This window comes from Salvelinus fontinalis, chromosome 32, assembly GCF_029448725.1.
Source record: "Salvelinus fontinalis isolate EN_2023a chromosome 32, ASM2944872v1, whole genome shotgun sequence".
Classification (NCBI taxonomy): domain Eukaryota; kingdom Metazoa; phylum Chordata; class Actinopteri; order Salmoniformes; family Salmonidae; genus Salvelinus; species Salvelinus fontinalis.
In genome coordinates, this window is record NC_074696.1 from 35,655,946 (window position 1) to 35,683,843 (window position 27,898).

General features: G+C 45.1%; 1 protein-coding gene across 1 annotated transcript; it reads left to right on the forward strand.

Annotated features, from left to right (window-relative positions):
• The first annotated feature begins 236 nt into the window (after nucleotides 1-236).
• Nucleotides 237-27,483, forward strand: LOC129831184 (exopolyphosphatase PRUNE1-like). The gene is made up of 8 exons (XM_055894290.1): nucleotides 237-690; nucleotides 16,202-16,306; nucleotides 17,260-17,465; nucleotides 17,751-17,935; nucleotides 18,183-18,341; nucleotides 20,495-20,589; nucleotides 23,361-23,519; nucleotides 24,080-27,483. Exons 1-8 carry the CDS (start codon nucleotides 652-654, stop codon nucleotides 24,563-24,565), a joined length of 1,434 nt encoding a protein of 477 aa, XP_055750265.1. The 5' UTR covers nucleotides 237-651; the 3' UTR covers nucleotides 24,566-27,483.
• Nucleotides 27,484-27,898: the final 415 nt, after the last annotated feature.

A 27,898-nucleotide genomic window follows, 5' to 3' on the forward strand; every position in this document is an offset into this window, starting at 1 on the left:
GTGACATCACGAATTTAGTGGAATATTTACCCGCGTTCCGAGTCTTTTCAGTGAGCCGGCTCATTGGCTCCGTTAAGCTAAAAGAGCCGCTCATTTGGCGCCTAAACGGCTCTTCGTTCAGTGGCGCTTAAAAAAATGTACATAAAACCATGAAAACCATGCAAATATCTAACTTAAGCCTACAAAGTTACCTCCCATTGTGTCAGATCGTGACATAAGAATTCAAATACATTTTTACCAGACCATATTATTAGATGACCTGCAAAAAAAGGAATGTACAGCAAAATGTGTGTGGACTTGAAAACGAGGAATTACAATCTTCATACAATGTTTTTGTAACTTATCTGCAGATAATCGTTGTCTGTAGCTGAAAAAGCAGTAACAATATGCAAATCATGGAGCTAAATGAACTGCTCTTTCGCAGATGCAATTCGGTTCCTGACGTTCACCAGAAAGAGCCGTTCAAAAAGAGCTGTTCGTTCGCGAAGGACCCACCACTACCACTTTCTATATTATAGCCGCTACACTTCAGGAGCTGCTGTTTTTCAAAACGTGGTGTAGGAATATTTGTCAACTTGTCTTTGCACAGGACCCAGGTCTGTAAACATTCTGTTTAACAGAATATCCTGGGCGTGCTCTACGCTGGCAAAAATGGAGGGGTTTCTACAGAGATGTAGTGCTGCAATAAAGGTAGGCAAACACACGAACACGTTTACTATGCATAGCATATTTTACAAATGTCTCAGTTGCTCTGCTCAATGACTAGCCCTGTCCATCGCGTGCTCTCTCTGCAGTCTGTCATGCCATATTTGTTTTTTCCACCTATTGAATTAGCTAGCGTATTACTAATATATTACTCATAATGTACTATTCTATTACTAAACCATTCCAACGTTTCTGCAACTACCTCCCGCTAACAAGTACCGTTTGAAATGTATTATACGCTCTTGTGGCTTTGAGTCAGTTACTCTTGTCACGGAGTGAAATTGAAAAGTTTAGTCTTGACAGCCAACTGTCAACTAAAATTGAGAGTTTATTGATTGAACATAGAGTCAAATTGCAGTTTGGTTCAAGATTCAAATGTTTTTTCTTCATACAAAGTATGCATATCTTCCTGTTGTAAAAATATACACAAACCACAGAGCGCCATGACTAATGAGGGGGTAGTGTGTGGATGAGTTGTCAGAGAACAATAGGAGGTAGAATATTGCCCACCGTAACTTCCATTACAGTCATTGTCGAATATTGCATGATGCAGTTCTTGCACAGCAAACCCCACACCAGGCCTCGTTGGTATGTTTTCAATATATTTAGCAAAGTGTTGTCACAGTAGAGTCAGATAACCGATGCCGTGAGGGTTAATCATTTGTATGACTTTTTAGTCAAGTGCAAAGAGCTAGACATGGAAAATAATCTCTTAAGCAATTCCCTATCTGCCCCATCCCTGGCATTTACTGACCATCTATTCTCTCAGTGTGTGCACAATCAAGACGAAAGCTGCCATGTGTGGTGGGTTCGCCTGTCTATATACAGTGCATTCGGAAAGTATTCAGACCCCTTGACTTTTCCCACATTTTGTCACGTTCCAGCCTTATTCTAAAATGTATTAAATTGTTTTTCCCCCTCATCAATTTACACACAATAGCCCACAATGACACAGCAAAAACAGGTTTTTAGAAATGTGTGTAAATTTATAAGAAAAATAACGGAATATCATATTTACATAAGTGTTCAGACCCTTTTCTCAGTACTTTGTTGAAGCACCTTTGGCAGCGATTACAGCCTTGAGTCTTCTTGGGTATGATGCTACAAGCTTGGCACACCTGCATTTGAGGAGTTTTCCTCTCTGCAGATCCACTCAAGCTCTGTCAGGTTGAATGGGGAGCGTTGCTGCACAGCTGTTTTCAGGTCTCTCCAGAGATGTTAGATCGGGTTCAAGTCCGGGCTCTGGCTGGGCTACTCAAGGACATTGAGACTTGTCCCAAAGCCACTCCTGCGTTGTCTTGGTTGTGTGCTTAGGGTCGTTGTCCTGTTGGAAGGTGAACCTTCACCCCAGTCTGAGGTCCTGAGCGCTCTGGAGCATGTTTTCATCAAGATCTCTCTGTACTTTGATCCGTTCATCTTTGCCTCGATCCTGACTAGTCTCCCAGTCCCTGCCGCTAAAAAACATCCCCACAGCATGATGCTTCCAGCACCATGCTTCACTGTAGGGATGATGCCAGGTTTCTTCCAGACCTGACGCTTGACATTCAGACCAAAGAATTCAATCTTGGTTTCATCAGACCAGATAATGTTGTTTCTCATGGTCTGAGAGTCTTTAGGTGCCTTTTGGCAAACTCCAAGTGGGCTGTCATGAGTTTTTTACTGATGAATGGCTTCCGTCTGGCCACTCTACCATAAAGGCCTGATTGGTGGCGTGCTGCAGATATGGTTGTCCTTCTGGAAGGTTTTCCCATCTCCACAGAGGAACTCTAGAGCTTTGTCAGCGTGACTATCGGGTTTTTGGTCACCTCCCTGACCAAGGCCCTTCTCCCCTGATTGCTCAGTTTGGCCAGGCAGCCAGCTCTAGCAAGTCTTGGTGGTTCCAAACTTCTTCTATAATTTTGTTGTTGTTGTATTTTACCCTCTTTTTCTCCCAATTTCAATTACGATCTTGTCTCATCGCTGCTACTCACCAACGGGCTCGGAAGAGGCGAAGGTCGAGCCATGCGTCCCCCCGAAACATGACCAACCACCGCGCTCCTTAACACCCGCCTGCTTAACCTGGATGCCAGCCGTGTCAAGGTGTTGGAGGAAACACCGTTCAGCTAACGACGAGGTCAACATGCAGGCTGCCATAAACAGTCACTAGATCACCATGTGCCAAGTAAAGCCCCCCGGCCAAACCCTCCCCTTACCCGGACGACGCTGGGCCAATTGTGCGCCGCCCTATGGGACTCCCGGTTACGGCCTGGGATCGAATGCGGGTCTGTAATGATGCCCCAAGCACTGAGATGCAGTGCCTTAGAATGCTGCTCCACTCGGGAGACCCCCAAAACTTCTTCCATTTAAGAATTCCCCAGATCTGCGCCTTGACACAATCCTGTCTCAGAGCTCTACGGACAATTCCTTCGACCTCATGGCTTGGTTTTTGCTCTGACATCAACTGTGGAACCTTATTTAGACAAGTGTGTGCCTTTCCAAATCATGTCCAATCAATTTAATTTATCACAGGTGGACTCTAATCAAGTTGTAGAAACATCTCAAGGATGACCAATAGAAACAGGATGCACCTGAGCTCAATTTCGAGTCTCATAGCAAAGGGTCTGAATACTTATGTAAATAAGGTAATTCTGTGTTTTATTTTTAATAAATTTTCAAAAATGTCTAAAAACCTGTTTTCACTTTGTCATTATGGGCTATTGTGTGTAGATTGCTGAGGAATTTTTCAAAATGTATTAATCAATTTTAGAATAAGGCTGTAACGTAACAAAATGTGGAAAAAATCAAGGGGTCTGAATACTTTCCGAATGCACTGTAGTCTAGGTGGGCGGAGTCTGGGCTAAAACTCTCACATCCAAATTCCTGTGGCCCAACTGCTTGACTGTTGTGCATGTGACATTAATAGTGACATTAGGTGGCAACTCTGTCACTATGCCGGGATGGCAGACATCTCACCCCCCCCTCCTTCCACTGTCTTTGGCTGTCAGGCACAGCAAAGGTTTAAAGGGTAGGTGTCTAATTTCAAGGGGTCGGTCATTTCTTTTTAGTAGTCACCATTAACGCTCTTTACTTTAGTTATTTTCTTTCCGTCAGAGAACAGCTGTGGTGGGATATCATATCAGAGAACACATTTGAGACATGACGTAACACGAATTAAAACATGAAATGGGCTGAATTGAATTCCCTTCTTAAAACCCTCTCTTTATGACACTGTAGTACAGTATGTACTGTAGTAGGCCAAGTTGTAGTTTGTAGTGGCCTATTTTCTTTTTGAAGTGCAGCGAGCAAGGGGCAAGCATTCCTTAACCCACCATTACTCCCAAGCCAATGGGTTATGATCTATTCACTTAAAAGTTCTTCACTCCTGGCATCCTCCAAGTATGATTTCCAATTTTATATGGACGTAATCAAAGCTTCGTGGCATACTTCCTGGCTCTTGTCGTCTGTTAGATTTAATGTTTCTACCCTCCAGTCAGATGCTACTGTTTGGTAAATATCAACCACTTAGGTCAGGTTATGTCTGGATACTGCCATACAGAAGGTCTCTGTATTCTGGTGGGCACTGGGTAGCCTTAGCTTAGCCACTGTCACTTCACATTATTGCTTCATCACATGGCTGGAGACTAAGGGCTGGTTTGAGCCAGGAGCATACCACCCTGCAGCCAACTGCTGGCTTGCCTCTGAAGCTTAGCAATGTTGGTCCTGGTCGGTCCCTGGATGGGAGACCAGATGCTGCTGGAAGTGGTGTTGGAGAGCCAATAGGAGGCACTCTTTCTTCTGGTCTAAAATAATTATCCCAATACCCCAGGGCAGTGATTGGGGACATTGCCCTGTGTAGGGTGCTGTCTTTCAGATGGGATGTTAAACGAGTGTCCTGACTCTTGGTGGTCACTAAAAATCCAATGGCACTTATCTTAAGAGTAGTGCTGGCTAAATTCCCAGTCTTTCCCTTGTCGGGTTCACCTAGGGGTCATGATAAGGGCTGTACCAAAATGTTTGATGTATTAGAATAATTGATAATGCTTATGTTTTATTAATAGAAGGGGAGGGGTTATAAGACCCCTCCCTCTTTACATTTATAGGGTCCTTGACTACAGATTAACAATATATATATTCATTATAGAGTTTTAGAATTGTTCTGTAACGGTCCTGACCTGTTTTATGTTGTTTTTGTATGTGTTTATGGTCAGGGCGTGTGTTTTGGGTGGGCAGTCTATGTTTTCTGTTTCTATGTTGGTTTTGGGTTGCCTGGTATGGCTCTTAATTAGAGGCAGGTGGTTTGCGTTTTCCTCTAATTAAGAGTCATATTTAGGTAGGGTGTTCTCACTGTTTGTTTGTGGGTGATTGTCTTCCGTATCTGTGTTATGTCTTGCACCATACGGGACTGTTCGGTTGTTCGTTTCGTTTCGATGTAGTCTGTTTCCTGTCCGTGAGTTTTACGTTTTAGTTAAGTAAGTTCATGTTCAGGTTTTTTCGTCTACGTCGTTTTCTTGTTTTGTAATTTTGAAAGTGTTTTGTTTTTCGTGTTGCCATCGTCGTTTATAATAAAGATATGGCTTATTTCCCGAATGCTGCATTTTGGTCTGATGATCCTTCTCTCCTCTCCTCGTCCGAGGAAGAGGAGAACGACAGCCCTTACAGAATCACCCACCACGCTAGGACCAAGCGGCAAGGGAAAACTCAACGGAGTAAGGGACAGGAAAAGAAGGAGCAATGGACATGGGACGATATATTGGACGGAAAGGGTTGCTACACATGGGAGGAGATCCTGGCTGGTAGGGATCGCCTCCCATGGGAACAGCTGGAGGCACTGAGGAGAGCAGAGGCTACCGGAGAGAGGAACCGGAGTTATGAGGGAACGCGTCTGGCACGGAAGCCCAAAAAGCCCGTAAGTAACACCCAAAAATTTCTTGGGGGGGGGGGGCTAAGAGGTAGTGGGCCAAGGGCAGGTAGGAGACCTGCGCCCACTTCCCAGGCTTACCGTGGAGAGCGGGAGTACGGGCAGGCGCCGTGTTACGCAGTAGAGCGCACGGTGTCTCCTGTACGAGTGCATAGGCCAGTGCGGGTTATTCCACCTCCCCGCACTGGTAGGGCTAGATTGGGTATTGAGCCAGGTGTCATGAGGCCGGCTCAACGCGTCTGGTCTCCAGTGCGTCTCCTCGGGCCGGCATACATGGCACCTGCCTTACGCATGGTTTCCCCGGTTCGCCTACATAGGCCGGTGCGGGTTATTCCACCTCCCCGCACTGGTCGGGTGACCGGGAGCATTCAACCAGGTAAGGTTGGGCAGGCTCAGTGCTCAAGAGTGCCAGTACGCCTCCACGGTCCGGTATTTCCGGCGCCACCTCCCCGCCCCAGCCTAGTACCTACAGTGTCTACACTACGCACTAGGCTACCAGTGTGTCTCCTGAGCCCTGTTCCTCCTCCACGCACTCTCCCTGTAGTGCGTGTATCTAGCCCGGTGCCTCCAGTTCCGGCACCACGCACTAAGCCTCCTGTGCGTCTCCAGAGCCCTGTACACACTGTATCTTCTCCCCCTACTAATCCTGATGTGCTTGTCCTCAGCCCGGTGTCACCAGTGCCGGTACCTCGCATCAGTTATAGAGTGGGCTTTGAGAGTACAGTGTGCCCTGTCCCTGCTCCCCGCACTAGTAGAAAGGTGCTTATCCTTAGCCCGGTGCCTCCAGTTCCGGCACCACGCACCAGGTCTACAGTGCGCCGTATCCGGCCAGAGCCATCCGTCTCCCCAGCGCCATCTGAGCCATCCGTCTCCCCAGCGCCATCTGAGCCATCCGTCTCCCCAGCGCCATCTGAGCCATCCGTCTCCCCAGCGCCGTCTGAGCCATCCGTCTGCAATGAGCCTGCAAAGCCGCCCGTCTGCCATGAGCCTGCTAAGCCGCCCGTCTGCCATGAGCCTACAGAGCCGTCCGCCAGACGCTAGAGCCGCACGCCAGACAGGAGCCGCTAGAGCCGCCCGCCAGACAGGATCTGCCAGAGCCGCCAACCAGACAGGATCTGCCAGAGCCGCCAACCAGACAGGATCTGCCAGAGCCGCCAACCAGACAGGATCTGCCAGAGCCGCCAACCAGACAGGATCTGCCAGAGCCGCCAACCAGACAGGATCTGCCAGAGCCGCCAGCCTGCCATGAGCGTCGAGAGCCGTCAGCCTGCCATGAGCGTCGAGAGCCGTCAGCCAGCCATGAGCGTCGAGAGCCGTCAGCCAGCCATGAGCGTCGAGAGCCGTCAGCCAGCCATGAGCGTCAAGAGCCGTTCAGTCAGGATCTGCCTGAGTATATCAGCCGGGACCTGCCCCTTGTCCCGGTGCTGCCCCTTATCCCGGTGCTGCCCCTTGTCCCGGTGCTGCCCCTTATCCCGGTGCTGGTCCTTATCCCGGTGTTGGTCCTTATCCTGGTGCTGCCCCTTGTCCCGGTGCTGCCCCTTGTCCCGGTGCTGCCCCTTGTCCCGGTGCTGCCCCTTGTCCCGGTGCTGCCCCTTGTGCTGCCCCTTGTCCCGGTGCTGCCCCTTCTCCCGGTGCTGGCCGTTCATTTAGGGGATGTTAGTTTTAGGGTGGTCATTGAGAGGGGAAGACAGAAGCGGGGAGTGACTATGGTGGTGTGGGGACAGCGTCCAGAGCCTGAGCCACCACCGTGGTCAACTGCCCACCCAGACCCTCCCCTGGACTTTGTGCTGGTGCGCCCGGCGTTCGCACCTTGAGGGGGGGGTTCTGTAACGGTCCTGACCTGTTTTATGTTGTTTTTGTATGTGTTTATGGTCAGGGCGTGTGTTTTGGGTGGGCAGTCTATGTTTTCTGTTTCTATGTTGGTTTTGGGTTGCCTGGTATGGCTCTTAATTAGAGGCAGGTGGTTTGCGTTTTCCTCTAATTAAGAGTCATATTTAGGTAGGGTGTTCTCACTGTTTGTTTGTGGGTGATTGTCTTCCGTATCTGTGTTATGTCTTGCACCATACGGGACTGTTCGGTTGTTCGTTTCGTTTCGATGTAGTCTGTTTCCTGTCCGTGAGTTTTACGTTTTAGTTAAGTAAGTTCATGTTCAGGTTTTTTCGTCTACGTCGTTTTCTTGTTTTGTAATTTTGAAAGTGTTTTGTTTTTCGTGTTGCCATCGTCGTTTATAATAAAGATATGGCTTATTTCCCGAATGCTGCATTTTGGTCTGATGATCCTTCTCTCCTCTCCTCGTCCGAGGAAGAGGAGAACGACAGCCCTTACATGTTCCACAGTTGTTTGCTCTTTCTCTCTCTTTCTCTTATAAAGAAGACCCCTCTTATACATGTGTGACTGTCACGCTCGTCAATAATAACTGGACCAAAGCGCAGCGTGATCTGGGTTCCACATCTTTTTATTACTATGTGAAAGTCACAGCAAAACAAAACAATAAACGAACAAACGATACGTGAAGAAAATGCAGTGCTCACAGGCACTACACAAAAACAAGATCCCACAGAGCACAATGGGGAAATGGCTGCCTAAATATGATCCCCAATCAGAGACAACGATAAACAGCTGCTTCTGATTGGGAACCATACCAGGTCAACATAGATATATATATATTCACCTAGATAACCCACCCTAGTCACACCCCGACCTAACCAACATAGAGAATAAAAAGCTCTCTATGGTCAGGGCGTGACAGTGACTGAGACAGAACTCTGCAGGGGGGTGTGGGAGATAAGAGTTTAGTTTAATTTATTAATTCGACCATTTAAAAAAAAAACACACATAAAACTTAAAAGCCATACATGCACATGAATAAAATCATCGAGGATAACACACACTAAAGTCTGGGACTTATTTCCATTGTGGTCCTCTTGAGACAAGAGACTAGTCAGACATTCCACAATAAATCAACTTTGGGGAGGGGACATTTATTGCCTAGCTTTTAGATAACACTGAAACTCTATGTCTGTATAGCTATGGATGCATGGGCTTGGTCTCAGGAGTAGAAGGTAATGACGTAGTCAGTGACATCACTAAGGCTGGACTTCGGTTTAATAAAACAACTTGAGACCTTTTGTTTGATGCAGAACTTGCATGCGTGCTATGTTCCTGATTGTCAACTTCTGTCTGCAATTGCATTAATAAACGTTTTTGAATGATTTAATTAAATATATTGTCATAATGCTAATTTCACCAATGAGCCAATGATGATTGACAAGGACGAAAGGAACGAACCCTAACACCTTCATACCTCATGGTATGAGGGAATGGTCTCATTCATCCAGGTTGTTGCTGTAAATGAGAATGTGTTCTCAGTCAACTTACCTGGTAAAATAAGGGTAAAATAAAAATCAATAAATAAAAATTTCTGGACATGGATTAAGCCTAGTCCTGGGCTGAAAGTCTATGTCAATGGAGATTCCTAATTAAAATAGATTTTTAGTTGTAGGACTAAACTAATCGGTGTCTGGGAAACCCGCTGTCACGATCCTCTTCCTGGAAATGACTGGACCAAAGCGCAGCGTGGTACGTGTTCATGATATTTTATTTAATCAGAACACTTGAACAAAAATAACAAAGAAAAACAAACAGTTCTGTAAGGTAACTAAACTATACAGAAAACAACTACCCACAAACACAGGTATGAAAAGGCTGCCTAAGTATGATTCCCAATCAGAGACAACGATAGACAGCTGCCTCTGATTAAGAACCACACCCGGCCAAACATAAATAAATAGAAAACATAGAAGTAAAGAAACTAGAATGCCCACCCTAGTCACACCCTGGCCTAACCAAAATAGAGAATAAAAGCCTCTATGGCCAGGGCGTGATAGTACCCCCCCAAAGGTGCGGACTCCGGCCGCAAAACCTGACTCTAAAGGGGAGGGTCCGGGTGGTCTTCCTTTACGCCGGCGGCTCTGGTGCGGAACATAGACCCCCCTCCGCCTCTGGCTTCCCCCACTTTGGTGGCGCCGCTGGTGCGGGGACCCTCGCCACCGACCCCGGACTGAGGACCCTCGTTGCGGGCCCCGGACTGGGGACCCTCGTTGGAGGCTCCGGACTGGAGGCCGTCGTTGGAGGCTCCGGACTGGGGACCGTCGCTGGAGGTTCCGGACTGGAGACCGTCGCTGGAGGCCTGGTCCTTGGAGGAGGCACAGGATTCGACAGGCTGGGGAGATCTACTGGAGGCCTGGTCTTTGGAGGAGACACAGGATGAACCAGGCTGGGGAGACCTACTGGAGGCCTGGTCCTTGGAGGAGGCACTGGATGGACCGGGCTGTGGCAGCGCACTGGAGATCTGGTGCGTATCCCTGGCACCACTCCTCCCGGCTGAATGTCCACTTTAGCCCGGCACCTCCAGAGCGCAGGCACAGGTCGAACCGGGCTGTGGGGGAGCACTGGAGATCTGGTGCTTAACACTTGCACCTCTCCTCTTGGCTGAATGCCCACTTTAGCCCTGCACGGGCGGAGCGCAGGCATAGGACGCAGAGCCGGCGCAGGATGGCCTGGCCCGAAACGGCGCACCGGAGACCAAGCACGCTGAGCTGGCACAATCCGCCCTGGCTGGATGCCCACTCTAGCGTGGTACTTACGGAGAGCTGGCTCCGAGCGCACCGGGCTGTGCATGCGCACCAGAGACACCGTGCGCTTACCCGCATAATACGGTACCTGCCCGGTCACTCGCTCCCCGTGGTAAGCACGGGGAGTTGGCTCAGGTCTATAGCCTGACTCCGCCAATCTCCCCGTGTGCCCCCCCCCCCCCAACATTTTTTTGGGGGGCTGCCTCTCGTGCCTGCTTCGATGACTTGCCTCCTCATATCGACGCCGCCCCTCCTTCGCTGCCTTTATTTCCTCCTTTGGACGGCGATATTCCCCAGCCTTTGGCCAGGGACCTTTACCATCCAGGATTTCCTCCCAAGTCCATGAGTCCAAAAACGCTGCTCCTCATTACCACGTGTTCATGATATTTTATTTAATCAGAACACTTGAACAAAAATAACAAAGAGAAAAACAAACAGTTCTGTAAGGTAACTAAACTATACAGAAAACAACTACCCACAAACACAGGTGGGAAAAAGGCTGCCTACGTATGATTCCCAATCAGAGACAACGATAGACAGCTGCATCTAATTGAGAACCACACCCGGCCAAACACAAAGAAATAGAAAACATAGAAATAAAGAAACTAGAATGCCCACTCTAGTCACACCCTGGCCTAACCAAAATAGAGAATAAAAGCCTCTCTATGGCCAGGGCGTGACACCCGCCCTATGTGTTAATGTTTATGTCTGGGGTCATCCCTGACTACTCTGCCTACTGTGGAGCTAGAATAAGAGAACTAGCCCTAACGTTTTGTATGCCTGTCCTGTCTCATGCCCACACACTGGGGTTGGGGAGCCCACAACATGCTCAACCACATGTTCATCAACATGCTCACCTTTCCCATAATCAAACACTTAGAGTCAATATCAGGTTATTGGCTGCAGCAGTCTTCCTTTTCAGTGATGGGGCAAGACTACGGGTATGTTCAATAGATCGAGACAGTAGCCTAGATCGAGACAGAGATCTGTAGAGGTCAGACATTTCCTTCCTTGACTATGTGTGCCATAATTATATTGTTATGATATTGTAATTACTGGCAGAATAAATTGGTATTGGTCAATTCTGACATTGTTGAAATGGTCCATTTCTTTTCCTAAGACTTGATTTGATCTTTTATAAACAATACAAAAACAATATTAAAACATATACATACAAACGACAACATCATACAAACATCAACTACATCACACCTGCCCAGACCCAGGAGCACACACCCCCATCTCCAGCGCCCGCATCACTTTCCGCCACATGGCCTCAAACTGCACCATTTTGTTTTTCTCCGTAGCCTACACTCTTCACATTTTTAGAAAATAAAGCATTGGACCTTCCGTTAACGACGGACGATTGGTTCATTTACAGTTTTTAAGTATACGTTTTTTAAAATATGATTGACGAGAAAAGTATCGTCCAACCCGTCGGGTATCTCACGGCACCCTCATATGTCATGTCTTGAAATATGCCGACAGACAGATTAAAATACATTTTTGCCTATCTAAGGTATGTCCAACTACCAAAGTTCATAAGCGTTGCCTAAAATTACACCATTACCTACATAAAATAACACTATTCCCAACAAAAGTGGACTCAAAGTGGAATTTATTTAACTGAAATGTTATACAGATGATGAGGACGAGAAAGAAATATAGAATGAGGAAGAATAGGGCTTGTCTTTCCTTGTCAGGCCCTGACCATAGAGAGCCTTTTTATTCTCTATTTTGGTTAGGTCGGGGTGTGACTAGGGTGGGTAATCTAGTTTGTTTTATTTCTATGTTGGCCTGGTATGGTTGCCAATCAGAGGCAGCTGTTTAGCGTTGTCTCTGATTAGGGATCATATTTAGGCAGCCATTTCCCCACTGGTTTTTGTGGAATCTTGTTTATGTGTAGTTGCCTGTGAGCACTCCATAGCTTCACGTGTCATTTGCGCTTTATTGTTTTTTTGTGCGGTTCACTTCTAATAAAACGTCGAACCGATTTCACGCTGCGCTTTGGTCTGAATGTTATTACGACGATCATGACACTCCTCCCTCTCTCCACACGCCTTGCGACTCTATCCACCAATTCCACGGTTTAGCAGGGTGTTAGCATTACCTTTCCAAATCCTTGAGGCCTGTTCTAAGTGGATTGGAGAGAGAATGCCTCAGTGTAGTGTGGTTTTACATCAACCAGATGGAATGAGAGCTATGATAGGTCACTCTGAAAGGGAGACAAGTGAGAGTAGCCAGTGTGCGTTACTGCATTTGATTTGTGCTTGAGTAATAATGGAACACTGTTGACTCAGCAATATCAACTCAATGAAGCTGACAAAGTGTCTCAGTGATCCTTGGTCTGAACGCTGCACTTAAATGCAGGCCTATATGGATTGTTCTGTTAAAGTGGTAGAATTCACATTAGCGTGGGATATGAGGATTACTGTTAGAAAACAGCAGTGCCCTGTTATAAAACAGTAATTGACATTCCTCAGTAATAGAGTGAGTTGCATATGAAGCCCGTTGCAAAACAGTTAGCATTTCCCATTAACACCATTATCTACAATTGATGGCAAACAAAACAGGTGCACAAGGACATGCATAAAGTTCAGAGCTGCGTGAATCAGAGCATCCTATCATGATCATTTTACTATCATAACATTCCCCCTCTGCACTTCCATATTTGTGTCACAGGCCTACATTTTCCCACCAACCAAGTTGTTCATCTCTTATCTAACCCTTGTTTATATTTCTAGCCTCGTCCTTGAATGGGTACTGCAGTACTGGATTACTATAGCTGTTATAGAGGTGGTCTTGAATCGTTCTATTTGCCATGGAACAGTCGTGGAGTCACAGTTGGAGAGCTCTGCTGCACACACACTCTGTGGTTAAATATAGCCTCCTTTTGGTTCCTGCTTGCCTGCCCGGGTCTGACCACTACTACGGCTTATAGGAGGTGACAGGCACGCTGGGAAGAGGGAGATGCGAGGGAAGGGGAGGCTGGGCGGCCATGACGCCATGTCGTAGTACACTCACACTGGCTGCCCGTACACTCACCCCTGGGGCCCTTAACATGGGGCGGAATGGCTCTCTCCACCAGTCTCTCTGAAAAAACAGTCTAGGAGGCAGACCTGGCTATATTTCTTGATTTACCATTGAAGTCAATAGGATGCACATCAACTTCCAATATGTTTAGATCAACAGGAGAGATCCTATCCTTGTTACTCTGGTTCACAAAGTACAATCGTGGACCAACCTTATAGAATCATTGTTAAATCTATGGTGGCCGGATGGGGCAAAGTAGTTCTTAGCATATAAATACCTGCTAAATAGTTTGTGTTTGGGCCTTCTCTCCTAATTTACAGGTAAATACAGGTTGAGAAACTAACTGAACTAGCTCATTCAAGTGTTCACAATGCAGAGCATAGGGGGTCAGAAGAACTTTGCTGAATCCAGATGGCTGGTTTGGCTTTTTTGTGTTTATACTGAATGCTGCCACACACACTGGTAATTAGTGCTTTCACTGCTTTTGAATCATCACATCACAGCAAGGCCCTCTCCCCCCCGTTGTCAGTAATAACACTGTTTCTTCCATCATGTCACAGATAAAGCGAGACTAATCACACTCATTATCACAGTGGGTCTACCAACCGACAGCTAAATGATCCAAATGAAAACATCCCGCTGAGTCCAATAAGGCTATATCACAGTTTCAGCTGCACATTCACTCACTGTTATTAAACTTAAGGTAGTTGATGTTCGTTGATAAGCCTAATTAGATTATAAACAGCAGTCCAAAAATATTAGCATAGGCTAGATGCTAACTAAGTACTGTGAGCCTGACTGACATAAGGCAACCATTTCAGTCTGTCAAAATAGGATTTGTTTCAGTAGGCAAAATTTTGGCTAATCAATAACTGACTGCAGGTAGGTATAAACAATTCTGACGACTGTTTAGGTCTCCAACAGGTTGATCGCGAGCTACCAGAAGCTTGCAGCCCACCTATAAGTAGCTCACGAAACAATTCTGAAAGTGCATGTATTTTTCACGTGTTCCACCGCAAACTGTCATAAACAAATCTCACAAGTATCAGACATCTCAAGTTCCTGCCTACTATCCAATCAAATCCACATTTACATTATCCCACCCCTAGTTAGCCACAATTGGCTTAAAAAGACAAACATAACACTATATCTGCCAATTAATTTCAAGCTATATTGCCCCTGTATGTCTGTGTGGTGCACGAGTTTGTCTCTACCATTCACTTCGTGTAGCTAGTTAGCAATCATGATAACTGTCTTCTGTGTAGACAGAAAGACTTTCTCCAACACCTTCTTAATGAAATATTAACTGAAAAGTAGGCTTACCTGGCAGAATTATGGCATGATTATTTCTATCAATTGGGTTGGCTTTTGTTTAGCAAACTCTGTCATGACATATGCAGCAGCAAAACAATTGTTAGACAAGCACATGACTTTTTAGCAAAATGCCCTCAAAAAATGGTCTTCTGATGTGATTTAAGCATTGATAGGGGTTCAGAACATCCAATTCCATTGTTTCTCTATGAACAATTGTAATTTTGAGAGTGTAAAACCAAGAAAAACGATTTTGGAAAAGTACAAAGTGTGCCTATTTGAAAGCTAGAGAAAATGTATGAGTAGCTCGCAACGTTTCATAATTTAGTAGCTCTCATTTCATGAAGAAGCTCTCATGCTATAAAAGGTTGGAAACCCTTGGTTTAGATCAGGGGTCGGGAACTTATGGCTCCCGAGCCAGGTGTGGCTCTTTTGATGATTGCATCTGGCTTGCAGATAAAACAAAATATTCTCACTTTTTAGTTTTTATTTTATTTTATTTTTAAATACATTTTATCCCCTTTTCTCCCCAATTTTCATGGTATCCAATCGCTAGTAATTACTATCTTGTCTCATCGCTACAACTCCCGTACGGGCTCGGGAGAGACGAAGGTCGAAAGCCATGCGTCCTCCGAAGCACAACCCAACCAAGCCGCACTGCTTCTTAACACAGCGCGCCTCCAACCCGGAAGCCAGCCGCACCAATGTGTCGGAGGAAACACCGTGCACCCGCCCCCCTCGGTTAGCGCGCACTGCGCCCAGCCCGCCACAGGAGTCGCTGGAGCGCGATGAGACAAGGATATCCCTACCGGCCAACCCCTCCCTAACCCGGACGACGCTAAGCCAATTGTGCGTCGCCCCACGGACCTCCCGGTCGCGGCCGGCTGCGACAGAGCCTGGCCGCGAACCCAGAGACTCTGGTGGCGCAGCTAGCACTGCGATGCAGTGCTCTAGACCACTGCGCCACCCGGGAGGCCTATTCTCACTTGTTTTAATCCATCCATCGATTTTTCACTGCTCATGTCCTGTTCAGGGCTGCAGGAGCAATTGTCCATTATTTTTATTAAATGATACTGGCCTACGTTGGCCGTTGCTAGGTAAAACAGGTAAACGCCTCCCTTTGAATCAGTCTGCTCGGTCATTAGCTCAAAGCTAACCCTTCGACGAAGAAGATGGCGAAAAGAAAAAAAGATGACGAGTATCGTACATTTCAGGACGAATGGACCGAAGAATTCGCCTTTGTGGAGAGAGCAGGTTCTGCGGTGTGTCTAATTTGCAATGACAAAATTACATCGATGAAACGGTCGAATGTAAAGCGGCACTTCGACAAATTCAGAGGCTTATTATACTGACATTTAGTTGAATTCACTTTTAAAATATATTATATGGCTCTCACTGAAATAAATTTCCAAATTTTTTGCTTTCATGGCTCTCTTAGTCAAAAATGTTCCCGACCCCTGGTTTAGATGATACTAATGTTTTTTACATTTTGACTAGTGTAGCCTTGGCTGTGTTAAAAAAACTGTTTACAAATCTGCAAAGTGTAAAGCTGACAGAATTTTACCACCATCTTACCCACTTCTTTTTCTACCTCCTTCCTTTATTTTTATAACCTCCTTAGGGCAGTGCGGAGGGAAGCTCTGCGATCCACGTCATCCTTGGCAACGAGGCCTGTGACCTCGACTCCATGGTGTCGTCCCTTGCCTTTGCCTACTTTCTGTCCAAAGTGAGTCAGCTAGCTTCTAGCCTGTACCGCCTCTCATTAGGGAATCCCTCAACCCAGGTCGGAAATAAGTTAGCATACCTGAAGTATTCATTCCACTCCTCATATGTTTAGGTTTTTATACTGTAATAAATATTCACAATTTACTTCAGGGACTCCGAAAGTGTGGCCCACGGGCCCTTGACAAAATTTTAGCCTCCCCAGAATGAGCTTATCTAATTATGAACAATATATTTTTTAAAGTTCTATATCTCCAAAACTTGATTGCTGGCATGCAAAACGTTTTGGGACTGTATCAACAGTGGACTAATGAAACAAATACCAAAAGATAGTTTTTGACTGGAATTTTCCTTTTAAGTCCCATACAAGCAAAATGACAACTCTATAGTGCAGTTGTTTGAACGCAAATTGGTGGACGAATACGTCCTGCTATGCGGTAATGAATAAGTATCTTCTCTTTGACTTGTGAACAGAGTTGAAAGAGCTGGGCCAAAGTTCTGAAGCACCGCAGGCGCGGAATTTGCACTGAGTGACTCATTTGTAAGTCTGAGGGCCATGAATAGCTTGACCAAGCGTAATCAAAATGCCCAGCATTTTCCAAAATAGGAGCAGACAACCCTCAGAGTCACTCAAGCATAAAAACAGTGTCTGCCCTGGCCACCGGGCACCAGTCTCTTCTTATCTTTCATTACTGCATTGATCCATCCGTCCTCCCTAACCCCTGGTTAAAGCTGCTCGCTAGCCTATACGCCCCCGCTACTCATGAAATATTCACACAACCTCAGATACTCAAGATCCCCCAAGGCCTGAGAAGATGGACAAAAACATTGCAGAGGAATCCCAGCTAGCCTCATCAGGAAGGTGCGTTGGTGTCAGATATCTGTTTTGATCTGGTCTCCCTCTTCTATCCTTCCCTCTTTTTCTCCTCCTCTTCTTCCATCCCCCTTTGTTCCCAGACGTCTGGCAGCTCAGGTAAGACTGTGGTGCCGGTGCTGAACATCCCGAGGGCTGAGTTCCACCTGCGGTCCGACAACGTGTTCCTATTGAAGGAGAGCGGCGTTCCGCCCGAGGCTCTGGTGTTCCGTGACGAGGTGGACCTGGCAGGGCTCCATAGAGCCAAGAGGTTGATGCTCACCCTGGTGGACCACAACGTGCTTCCTAGGTCATCGGTTGCAACATTACTCTTTCTATTTATTTTCTGTTCTAAACTCGCATTCTCTTTCTCTCATTCTCTACGTTGCCATCTCTTTGCTTTTCTCTCACTCAGATTTTCTTCCACTGATAACTACAGTATCAAGTAGTATTGACAACACAGGTCAAAGTTATGAGAAAGTGCCTGATATGTGCAGGGCCAGTTTCCTGGACCAAGATTGAGGAAACACATAGTTTAGGATGTATGACACAACGTACTTCACAATATTCACTCAACCCTGACTTTTCCCTGTAGTGCCGACATCGACTTGGAGGAGGCAGTTGTGGAAGTCATTGACCACCACCACCTCGAGAGGACACCCTCCATGTCCTGTTCTGTCACCGTGGAAACCGTGGGTTCCTGTGCTACCTTGGTGACAGAGCACATTCACCACAAGGCACCTGAAGTGTTAGACAGACAGGTGGCTCAATTATTATACGGTAAGGTTGCCACAGCAATAATTCTCTTACATCCAGCATTCTCTATAACATGTGTCAAACTCCAGTCCTCAAGGGCCACAATGTTGCTGGGTCTTTAATCAATGTATACCTCAGAACTAGGCAGCGGGGAATATGGCAGGATGAATTATCACTGAATTCAACAATTCTCTTGTAGTTGCACTTGTTTGTCAATGCCAGCAGTAACCATTGGCTCAGTTCACCTATACTTGGCAGTGTGCCCACACAGGGGCCATCGTGCTGGATTGTGTCAACATGGCCCCTGAGGCGGGCAAGGTCACACCCAAGGACAGCCAACTGTCCTGCCTGCTGGAGTCACGTTTCCCTGACCTGCCGCCCAGGGGCGCCCTCTTCCAGTCCCTACAAAGCGCCAAGTTTGACATCTCAGGTAAAAAGGTGGGAAAAACATGCCATGGGAGAAGTGTTGAGAGGTGCACAAAATGAATCTGCCTTGTCACTTAACATAAGATGATATGACATTATTATGTCAGTATTATGACACTGTTATGACATATCGTTCAAATAAAGTGGTACCATTATTTAAAGAGAATGTTGTTGAGTAAGTTTGAGATTTCACACAACCTCAAAAGAATGTTGTGGAGTGACCATCTAGAAGTAAACAAAATAATATGTCAAACCCCTTAGGTAGGAACCTCTGCTCTGTTGACCCAATGACTGGAAAAAGACATTGATCACGTGACACCATTCATTCCTATGTAAAACTCAATAGCACATTGAAGCCAAATAAAGTCTGTTAAGATGGCATCTCATAGAGACATAACATGCACAGTTTGAGCTACTCCAGGAAGTGATGTTGCAGGCTAGCTCAGTGCTGCCCCCTCTCATTGACTAACTCATGTTGAAGGCCGACCGGGGTACCATGATATTGGTACCACTATTGTCTTCTTTAAAAATTGTATTTACACAAAGATTGCAATCCTGTTTTCTGCTAATAATGCCTGCAGTAACGCGGTCGGCCTTGAACTTCCGTAGCTTCAATCCGAGGGGACGGTCGTTCTGCCTTGTGTTGACCAAATTCCAGGTTTGTTTTATGTTATACAGTGCCCTTAACTTTTTCAAAATGTTGTTGTGTTACAGCCTGATTTTAAAATGGATGAAATTTAGATTTTTGGTCACTGGCCTACACACAATATCCCATAATGTCAAAGTGGAATGATGTTTTTTTAACATTTTACGAATTAGTTAAAAATGAAAAGCTGAAATGTCTTTTGAGTCAATAAGTATTCAACCCCTTTGTTATGGAAAGCCTATATAAGTTCAGGAGTAAACATTTGCTAAACAAGTCACATAATACATCACCTTCAGAAACTTTTCACACTCATTGACTTGTTCCACATTCTGTTGTGTTACAGCCTGAATTTAAAATGTATTAAATTGAGATTTGTTTGTCACACTCTGTGGGCAATAACAGTGTTTAACATGAACTTTAAATGATTACCTCATCTCTGTACCCTACACATGTAATTATCTGTAAGCTCCCTCAGTCGAGCAGTGAATTTCAAACACAGATTCAACCACAAAGACCAGGAAGGCTTTCCAATGCCTGGCAAAGGGCACCTACTGGTAGATGGGTAAAATCTTTGTTTAAAAAAGCTGTCATTGAATATCCGTTTGGGCATAATGAAGTTATCAATTACACTTTCTTTGGATGGTGGGTGTATCAGTGCACCCGGTCAATACAAAGATACAGGTGTCTTTACTAACTCAGTTGCTGGAGAGGAAGGAAACCACTCAGGGATTTTACGATGAGGCCAATGGTAACTTTAAAACAGTTACAGAGTTTATTGGCTGTGATAGGAGTAAACTGAGGATGGTTCAACAACATTGTAGTTACTCCACAATACTAACATAAATGACAGAGTGAAAAGAGGAAAGCCTGTACAGAATAAAAATATTCCAAAACATGCATCCTGCATTTGGGGCAAATCCAATACAACACATTACTGAGTACCACTCTCCATATTTTCAAGCATATTATGGATGCAAGGACTGACCATACATGACATCACAATTCTAGTTTAATCCTGTTTTGAGGCTATACAGTGTTTACATTTACTTTGTTTACAAACATTGGAGGTAAACAAGCTTATAGTTTGGGTTATGATGAGGTACGACAGTTGAACTAAACTCATGAGGCATTTCTAAGTTATATTCTTCAAGAATCAAATGGGTAATTATAATTAATTTGTAAGTAAAAACATTTATGTAGCAACTACTTATTGCCCATTTTAAAGCTTTTTCATCAAACTGCCCTGTTTTCTTTTTATTTCAGACGGTCCCGCCTTCATGTCCTCTAACAATTGCTATAATTTATGGTCTAATTCTCATTTCTGGAAAAGGCTTAAAATATAGGTTAAAATCCAGGTCCTGTGCCATGATTAACCAAAACACAGGGCTCTGTATATATGATCTACATTGTAACTTATGATATGCTGTAGTGTTTGTCATACAGTAGTGTCTATACCCAATTCCATTGTAATACCATTGTAATACTGCTTGACCCATTGGTTTGTGTTACAGGTCTTTCTACAGAGCAGATCCTGCTAAAGGACATGAAGGCTGTCTCTGGGGGCGACCTGAGACTGGCAGTCAGCGCTGTGTATATGACACTAGATGTACGTACTGTCTAGCCATGCTGTTACTTCACTTAATCCACTCTGCCACCACCATGCATAAGCCACCATGCTTTAAACTGAGACTCAACGATATTAAGTAATCACAAGAGCAGTGCAGCAAGAGAGTGTAAAGGAAAGGGGCTGCACTCGTCAGAACCAACACATACACTGTTAAACATCTGCACAGGAGTTTGCATCTCTCTAATGCATTGTGACAGCTGCCTGACAACAAATGCTGACGAGTGCAGCCTCCTGCTTCACGCGGTCTTTGTGTCGGAAGTTGCCCTGCTCCTTGTGGTAAAGGAATATGGCTGAGTCTACCTTTAATAACAGCACCCTCTCAGGATCACACCGGGTGTATGTGAACATTTACAACATTTACTCTTCCCCATTAGCAGCAATGCATTACAACTGCCTAATTTGCCTTTGAATGACCAACCAACTCTTTAACAAATTTGGGTTTGCAGATGATTCACCAAGTCATATTTCCTACTCCTTTGAGAGAATTGTATTCCACTATTATAATCTTAAGTCATTCATGCTACAATGTTACCAATATGTCTATAATCTTGGGAGAATATCAATTTTCTAATTCATTTTGGCAATGGAGCCTCTGCCTCAGGGAGGTGCGACTACGCTATATAGACAAAAGTATGTGGACATCCCTTCAAATTAGCGGATTCGGCTATTTCAGCCACACCCATTGCTGAGAGGTGTTTAAAATCGAGCACACCGCCATGCAATCTCCATAGACAAACATTGGCAGTAGGAATGGCCTTTCAACGTGGCACCGTCATAGGATACCACCTTTCCCACAAGTCAGTTTGTCAAATGTCTGCCCTGCTAGAGCTGCCCCAGTCAACGGTAAGTGCTGTTATTGTGAAGTGGAAACGTCTAGGAGCAACATCGGCTCAGCCGAGAAGTGGTAGGCCACACAAGCTCACAGAACGGGACCGCAGAGTGCTGAAGCGTCTGTCCTCAGTTGCAACACTCGCTATCAAGTTCAAAACTGCCTCTGGAAGCAGCACAAGTACTGTTTTCGTCGGGAGCTTTCATGAAGTGGGTTTCCATGGCCGAGCAACCGCACACAAGCCTAAGATCACCATGCGCAATGCCAAGCGTTGGACTCTGGAGCAGTGGAAACACGTTTTCTGGAGTGATGAATAACGCTTCACCATCTGGTAGTCCAACAGACAAATCTTGGTTTGGCGGATGCCAGGAGAACGCTACCTGCCCCAATGCATTGTGCCAACTGTAAAGTTTGGCGGAGGAGGAATAATGGTCTGGGGCTGTTTTTCATGATTCGGGTTAGGCCTCTTAGTTCCAGTGAAGGGAAATCTTAACGCTACAGCAAACAATGACATTCTAGACGATTCTGTGCTTCATACTTTGTGGCAACAGTCTGGGGAAGGCCATTTCCTGTTTCAACATGACAATGCCCCTGTGCACAAAGCGAGGCCCGTACAGAAATGGTTTGTCACGATCAGTGTGGAAGAACTTGACTGGCTTGCACAGAGCCCTAACCTTAACTCCATCGAACACCTTTGGGATGAATTGGAAGACCGACTGCGAGCCAGGCCTAATTTCCCAACATCTATGCCTGACCTCACTGATGCTCTCGTAGCTGAATAGAAGCCAGTCCCTGCAGCAATGTTCCAACATCTAGTGGAAAGCCTTCCCATAAGAGTGGAAGCTGTTATTGCAGCAAAGGGGGGACCAACTCCATATTAATGTCCATGATTCTGGAATGAGATGTTTGACGAGCAGGTGTCCACATACTTTTGGCCATGTAGTGTATATGCAGTGACAAGCCATCTAGGAGTGAAAGTGACACCTATATTAAACTAACGTCTCTGAGCGTAAATTGTAGAGTGATTAGCGAAATCAAAATAGATCAGTAGCTACTGTGGTGCTTCAGACCAGGCTAAACAATAGTGACAGGAGTCATGTCTGTTAGTTAAGAACACTCCCTGATATCTGAGTGGCCATCGCTGCTGCATTTCAGGAGATCCCAGAATTTAGAAAAATGTACCCCCTTTTTCTAGCTTGTTTCATCACTGCAAAGAGCTCAGGAGAGACGAAGGTGGAGTCATGCGTCCTCCGAAACATGACCCACCTAACCGCACTCCTTAACACCTGCCAGCTTAACCCGGTAGCCAGCCACACCAATGTGTCGGAGGAACCGCCATTCAACTGGCGACCGGGGTCAGCCCGCAGGCACCTGGCCCGCCACAAGGAGTCTCTAGAGCGCGATGAGCCAAGTAAAGCCCCACCGGCCTAACCCTCCCCTAAGCCGGACGACGCTGGGCCAATTGTGCACCGTCCTATGGGACTGTGCCTCTAGCACACTGTGCCTCTACCGTCCTATGGGACTGTGCCTCTACTGTGCCTCTAGAGTAACGCCTCTAGCACTGCGATGCAGTACCTTAGACCGCTGTGCCATTCGAGAGGCCAAATATATTATTATTACAAATGCTTTCTATTTTACTGGCTTCAGCCCCAAGCCATCACATGTATCATGCGTTGACTGTACACACATGCATGGCACAGTTTTGTTGCATGCCAGATCTCTTCTCTATCAGACCTGTGTTGAAATACTATTTGAAATAATTTATACTGTATCTGTACTTGATTGAACTTGGTCTTTGGAACGGAACCAAGCAAACGCTCAAAGTATTTGAAAGATTTTAATAGTGTTTGAACCAAGTTCTGTTCTCGATATAATAACGTTTTTTTGTTTGCTGTTGTACGTCATCCCGTTTGTTCGACAGGTGTTCCTACAGCGGAGGAGCCTACAACAGGAGCTTTGTGAGTTCTGTCACAAACATCGTTTCGGTGCGGTGGTCGCCATGACAATCTCTTTTAACGAACGCAGTGAGCCCCATCGGCAGCTGGCGGTCTACAGTTCCAGCACCCTCTATAGGGAGGAGGTATGAACTGCACTGTCATGCCCACTCTTACAATATATTGACCCCTATGCCCATATGATGTGTAATGATTTAATATTTATAGGGGTAGTAATATAATAGATTTGATAGGGGTAGTTATATCATAAGTAGTAGTTCCACGTAGCCCTCTAATAGACTTGGCTGAATTTACCCATTTTGTGCTTTCCTAAATATGCGGCACATTTGTGTTCATGACTATGGAAAGTATTTTATATGAGTTCAGTTTATTGTAAAGGGGCCATTTGAATATCGATGTGAATCTTTCCGCCCCACTGTTTAAAAATATCCCCCAAAAATGGTCTACTTTTGTGCCAACCAACCTATCTTAGTTAGTTTAATATTGGCCCTCAGAAACTATTCCTTGGTGTGAAAATAAATGGTATTGTTATGTATTATTCTTTGATATTAACCATGTCTGTAAGTGAGATCTATCAAAGTTTCCTTTTGGGCAAATGCAGGCATGACAATTTGAGAATATTAGTCAATGTTAAAAAGGCAACTATGAAATAGCAATACACTGTGTGTTTCTCATTCTGCTGTAGGTGAGCCAAGCATTAGAAAAGGCGCGCAACCCCTCTCTGAGCTTCTCTCCCATGAGCAGCCCCTTCAACAACATCAAGTCTTATCTCCAAGGCAACGCACTGGCCTCCCGCAATAAAGTGCTGCCTATCCTCAAGAACTTCCTGAAGGAGTGGGACAAGAAGCAAGTGCATTGTGGGGAGGCGGAGGACTTTGAGGAGCTGGACGACCACGTTGACCCCACGGGGTCGCCTAGTTTTGACGACGACGCCCGCCCCCGCTGCTTCTCAGCCTCCCGGCACCACCGCCGCCGCCTGCTGGGCACCGAGGACTCTGGGATGGAGGAGGACTTCCAGGTGCCGGCCACTCCCATGAACAGCCTGGTGGAGGGCTGTCCGCTGGACGCCGGCCTTCCACGGATCAGCGCAGAAGCCATTTTGGAGAAGTTCAGCCGCATGGGAGGGGAAGCAGGGGAAAATAAAGATGGCAACTGGCCAGGTGAACAATAACCTTCTGTTGATGCCTTTTAATCCTAGTACCCCTGGATGACTGTCCTCGTGCACCTCAATCCAACCAACAGACTATAAGAAGGAGTGTTCAAAGTTCAAATTCAGAAGCATATCAATCAATTGTATGTTTCATAAGGGACATCTCATAGCAAATTATAATGACAATCCAAAGGGGCCATGTACAGTAACTCACTGGTTATATAGGAATCCTAGGTTTTCTATCGGCAGCTCCGTTGACATTGACTGGAAACAGGGCCCTGTTCCGGAGGAACAAAACAGGGAGGTACCATCTGAACGAAGAAATGCTTGTTTTTGCTACGGTGTGCCCGAATGAACACAACCCTGGACTACTGTGGCCGTCAGACTGATCACCAAGCTCTTTATGGATGCTTTACTCAAGTCAGAACTAAAAACACCATAGAACATTATGAAGAATAGGATATTCTTCTAAAAGACTGGCAACCGGATGAAAAAATGGGATGACTAGTAGTACTGTATCAAGGACTCCAGATGGACGTTGAATGAAGTGTGTGTTTTCTCTGTATTGCATCTGAGTACATGGGACTGCCTCATTGGTTAGTTAGCGCCATCTCCAAGTGTAGGGGGAGTGGATTGGAAATGTGGAGAATACATAATGGACTAACGTAATTCATCTTTGAAGGGCCTGTTTCAATGTCACAGGCATTTGAGTGAACTGTGTTTCAGTAGTCCTGGTCCTGGAAGACTGCTGAGTCTGCTGGTTTTTAGTGCAACCAATCTATGTACAGCTTCATATGTGCGTTATTGGGCTGATGATTGAACGTGTGATATCTCCTGCCGTGTGTGCGAGCACACGTGTTTGTTCGTGTGTGTGGACTTTTCATGGTTAGTGGGACGTCTTGACGACATTATCACCAGTCACAAAGTCCTCATCGTCGGAATCCACCTGAAAAGGGGGAAGAATTCACATCCTCCCCACAGAGAGAGAGAGGTGGAAAGATAGATACCAGATGATGGATGCAACTCAGCTGCTCATTCATGCATACGAAGCTCCTGCCCCCGTTCAGAGATCTAAATATACTCAGTCACCTTTCTCTATCTCACTGAGATGTATATCCCAAAGCTACTTCAGCTGTCCAAATGTACTTATCATCTAGAATCACCATTGATTATGTTACCAGTGAGGAATTAGCCTGATCCGAGATCTGTTTGCGTTCTTTCCAACCCCTATCATCAGAGTTGACTATACAGCACCAACAGATCTGGGACCGAGTTAGTGATGAATTGCTCTGATCTGTAATCTGTGTCGCGTACCCAGAGAGCCTTGTGGCGGTTCATTTGAGTTAACATTAGTTCAGATGTCTGCTTCATTAGCTGGCTGTAGTTGGGCCTGTGGAGTAGTTTTCAACTTACTGTACCACAGAGACGTGCAAACACACCCAGGCAAACCCACATACAGATGAATGCATAGACACAAACACATTGGCTGCTATGCATGGTAATGATGTTAAGGCTGGTGCCTTGTCATGTTTTAATCGTTGTGAATGTGGAGTCATTATATGTCTGTTTGGTTAGACGTCTGTTCTCTACATACAGTACACTGCAGCTCTAATGTTATGTAGTTGGTGGGAAAATCTTCAAATTCAGTTGGCCAAGTGAAACTGAGCACAAGACAGTGACACTATTCCATTTCAGTCTCTAGTCTCTTCCTTTGGATCCTACCATTTCAGTGTTCCCAGATCACAAGGTTTCGATACGAGGAAGTAATAAGATGATGGCTTCCTCTGATAGGGTATGTGAAGCTTTCACCATATTACTCTCACCTATCAAGACCTTTAGCATCTTGGATCAAATGCAGGGAGGACGGTAGAGACTAAAATTGTATTTTGTTATAATTTGATTTGATATCTTTGACAAAAGAAAACATCTTTAAGTGTTGACTAGCACTGTGCTGAACCATTTAATGAAGATATTAAATGAAGATAGTATAGTTGAAGATACTTGATTATATAAATCAACCATGCAGTTTCATTGATATCCTCCCTACATCACAGTGAGAAGGTATGTTCAGTCGCCTAGTTCATAGTTAAACAATATATGGCATCTAAGCTAGCATGGTATTGATAATGAGTTTGCTAATAAACATACTCTGAAAGATTTCTATATTGAGCCTCAGGTATTAAGGATTAGGCAATCATTGGCTTGTAAATGTTCAGCAAGCTTAGATTTAAAAAAATAATAATAATAATGTTTTGCCAGCTAAACATGCATGAGCAAATTTGTTTTTGCCAATATCAACATCAATGTACTGTATCTTGTATCCCAAATCCGTTGTTCCCAAGAGGGGTCACAAAAAAGCAAATCTAATTATTTGTCTTCTTTTTTATATCTCCACATACCTTTTGTGGAAGTGTTTCATGGGAAATGTATTTACAATGCAATGGATCAGTGACTGTGCAGTTTAATATGAACACTAAACACTAGTTTGCCTTTTCATTTCAATGCCTTCCCTATACCATTTGTCATGATTACATGTTTTTGTATGTGCTCTGTGGTGTTCTAATTTCTCCATGCGTTTAAGGTTTGAAATATTAGCTAGCTGGACTTGTTTAGCTTCTAAACAGGTTGAACAAAGACAAGTAATTCACAATGTTTTTTTTAACCAAATTGGTTCCCTTTTTTAGTTTCTCATGGTTTAAATCAAAAGATGCCCCCCAACCCCTCCACATGCAGTTCCTTTCAGCATGGGTAGTTTTGTGAATTTGATGCAGTACAATCAGGGTTCAACTTCCCTTGTATTCAAGTATGCAATATGATGTGTTTGCTGTGTGGTTCCTTTATTTAAGTGAGAAAAAAACTGAATGTGAAAACCACGTGTAAGAAAATATTATAAGAGTAAAAATATGCTGTTCTATTAAAGATGGATTTTAAGAGTTTGAGTTGTAGTCCAGTTTCATTCATGTTTCTTACTGATTCTGATTCAAAATCAGAACCTACAGCTAACGTTTCTGCAAGGCACTATTGGAATCTTTAGTGTCCTATCACTAACTCGCACCCCTCCAGTCAGCTGTGTCACATTGTTTAGGGTGTGCTCTCACCATTTTTCCCACCATATGCTGTGTGCGTCCTCGCCCGGCAATTCCTGGTCATGTCCCAACATGCTATTGTGTGAATATACAGTGCTGTGAAAAAGTATTTGCCCCATTTCTAATTTTGTCCACTTTTACATATTTTGTATACTTAATGTTATCAGATCTTCAACCACAACCTAATATTATATAAAGTTAACCTGAGTGAACAAATAACGCAACAATTTCATACTTATTTCACACCCCTGTGTGAAAAAGTAATTTC

Bases quoted from the DNA above. Each gene is read 5' to 3' on its own strand.
- LOC129831184 (XM_055894290.1), top strand. From the start codon at position 652: ATGGAGGGGTTTCTACAGAGATGTAGTGCTGCAATAAAG. The intron at 18,342-20,494 runs GTAAAAAGGTGG...TTTGTGTTACAG, and splicing joins CGCCAAGTTTGACATCTCAG to GTCTTTCTACAGAGCAGATC. The intron at 20,590-23,360 runs GTACGTACTGTC...TTTGTTCGACAG, and splicing joins CTGTGTATATGACACTAGAT to GTGTTCCTACAGCGGAGGAG.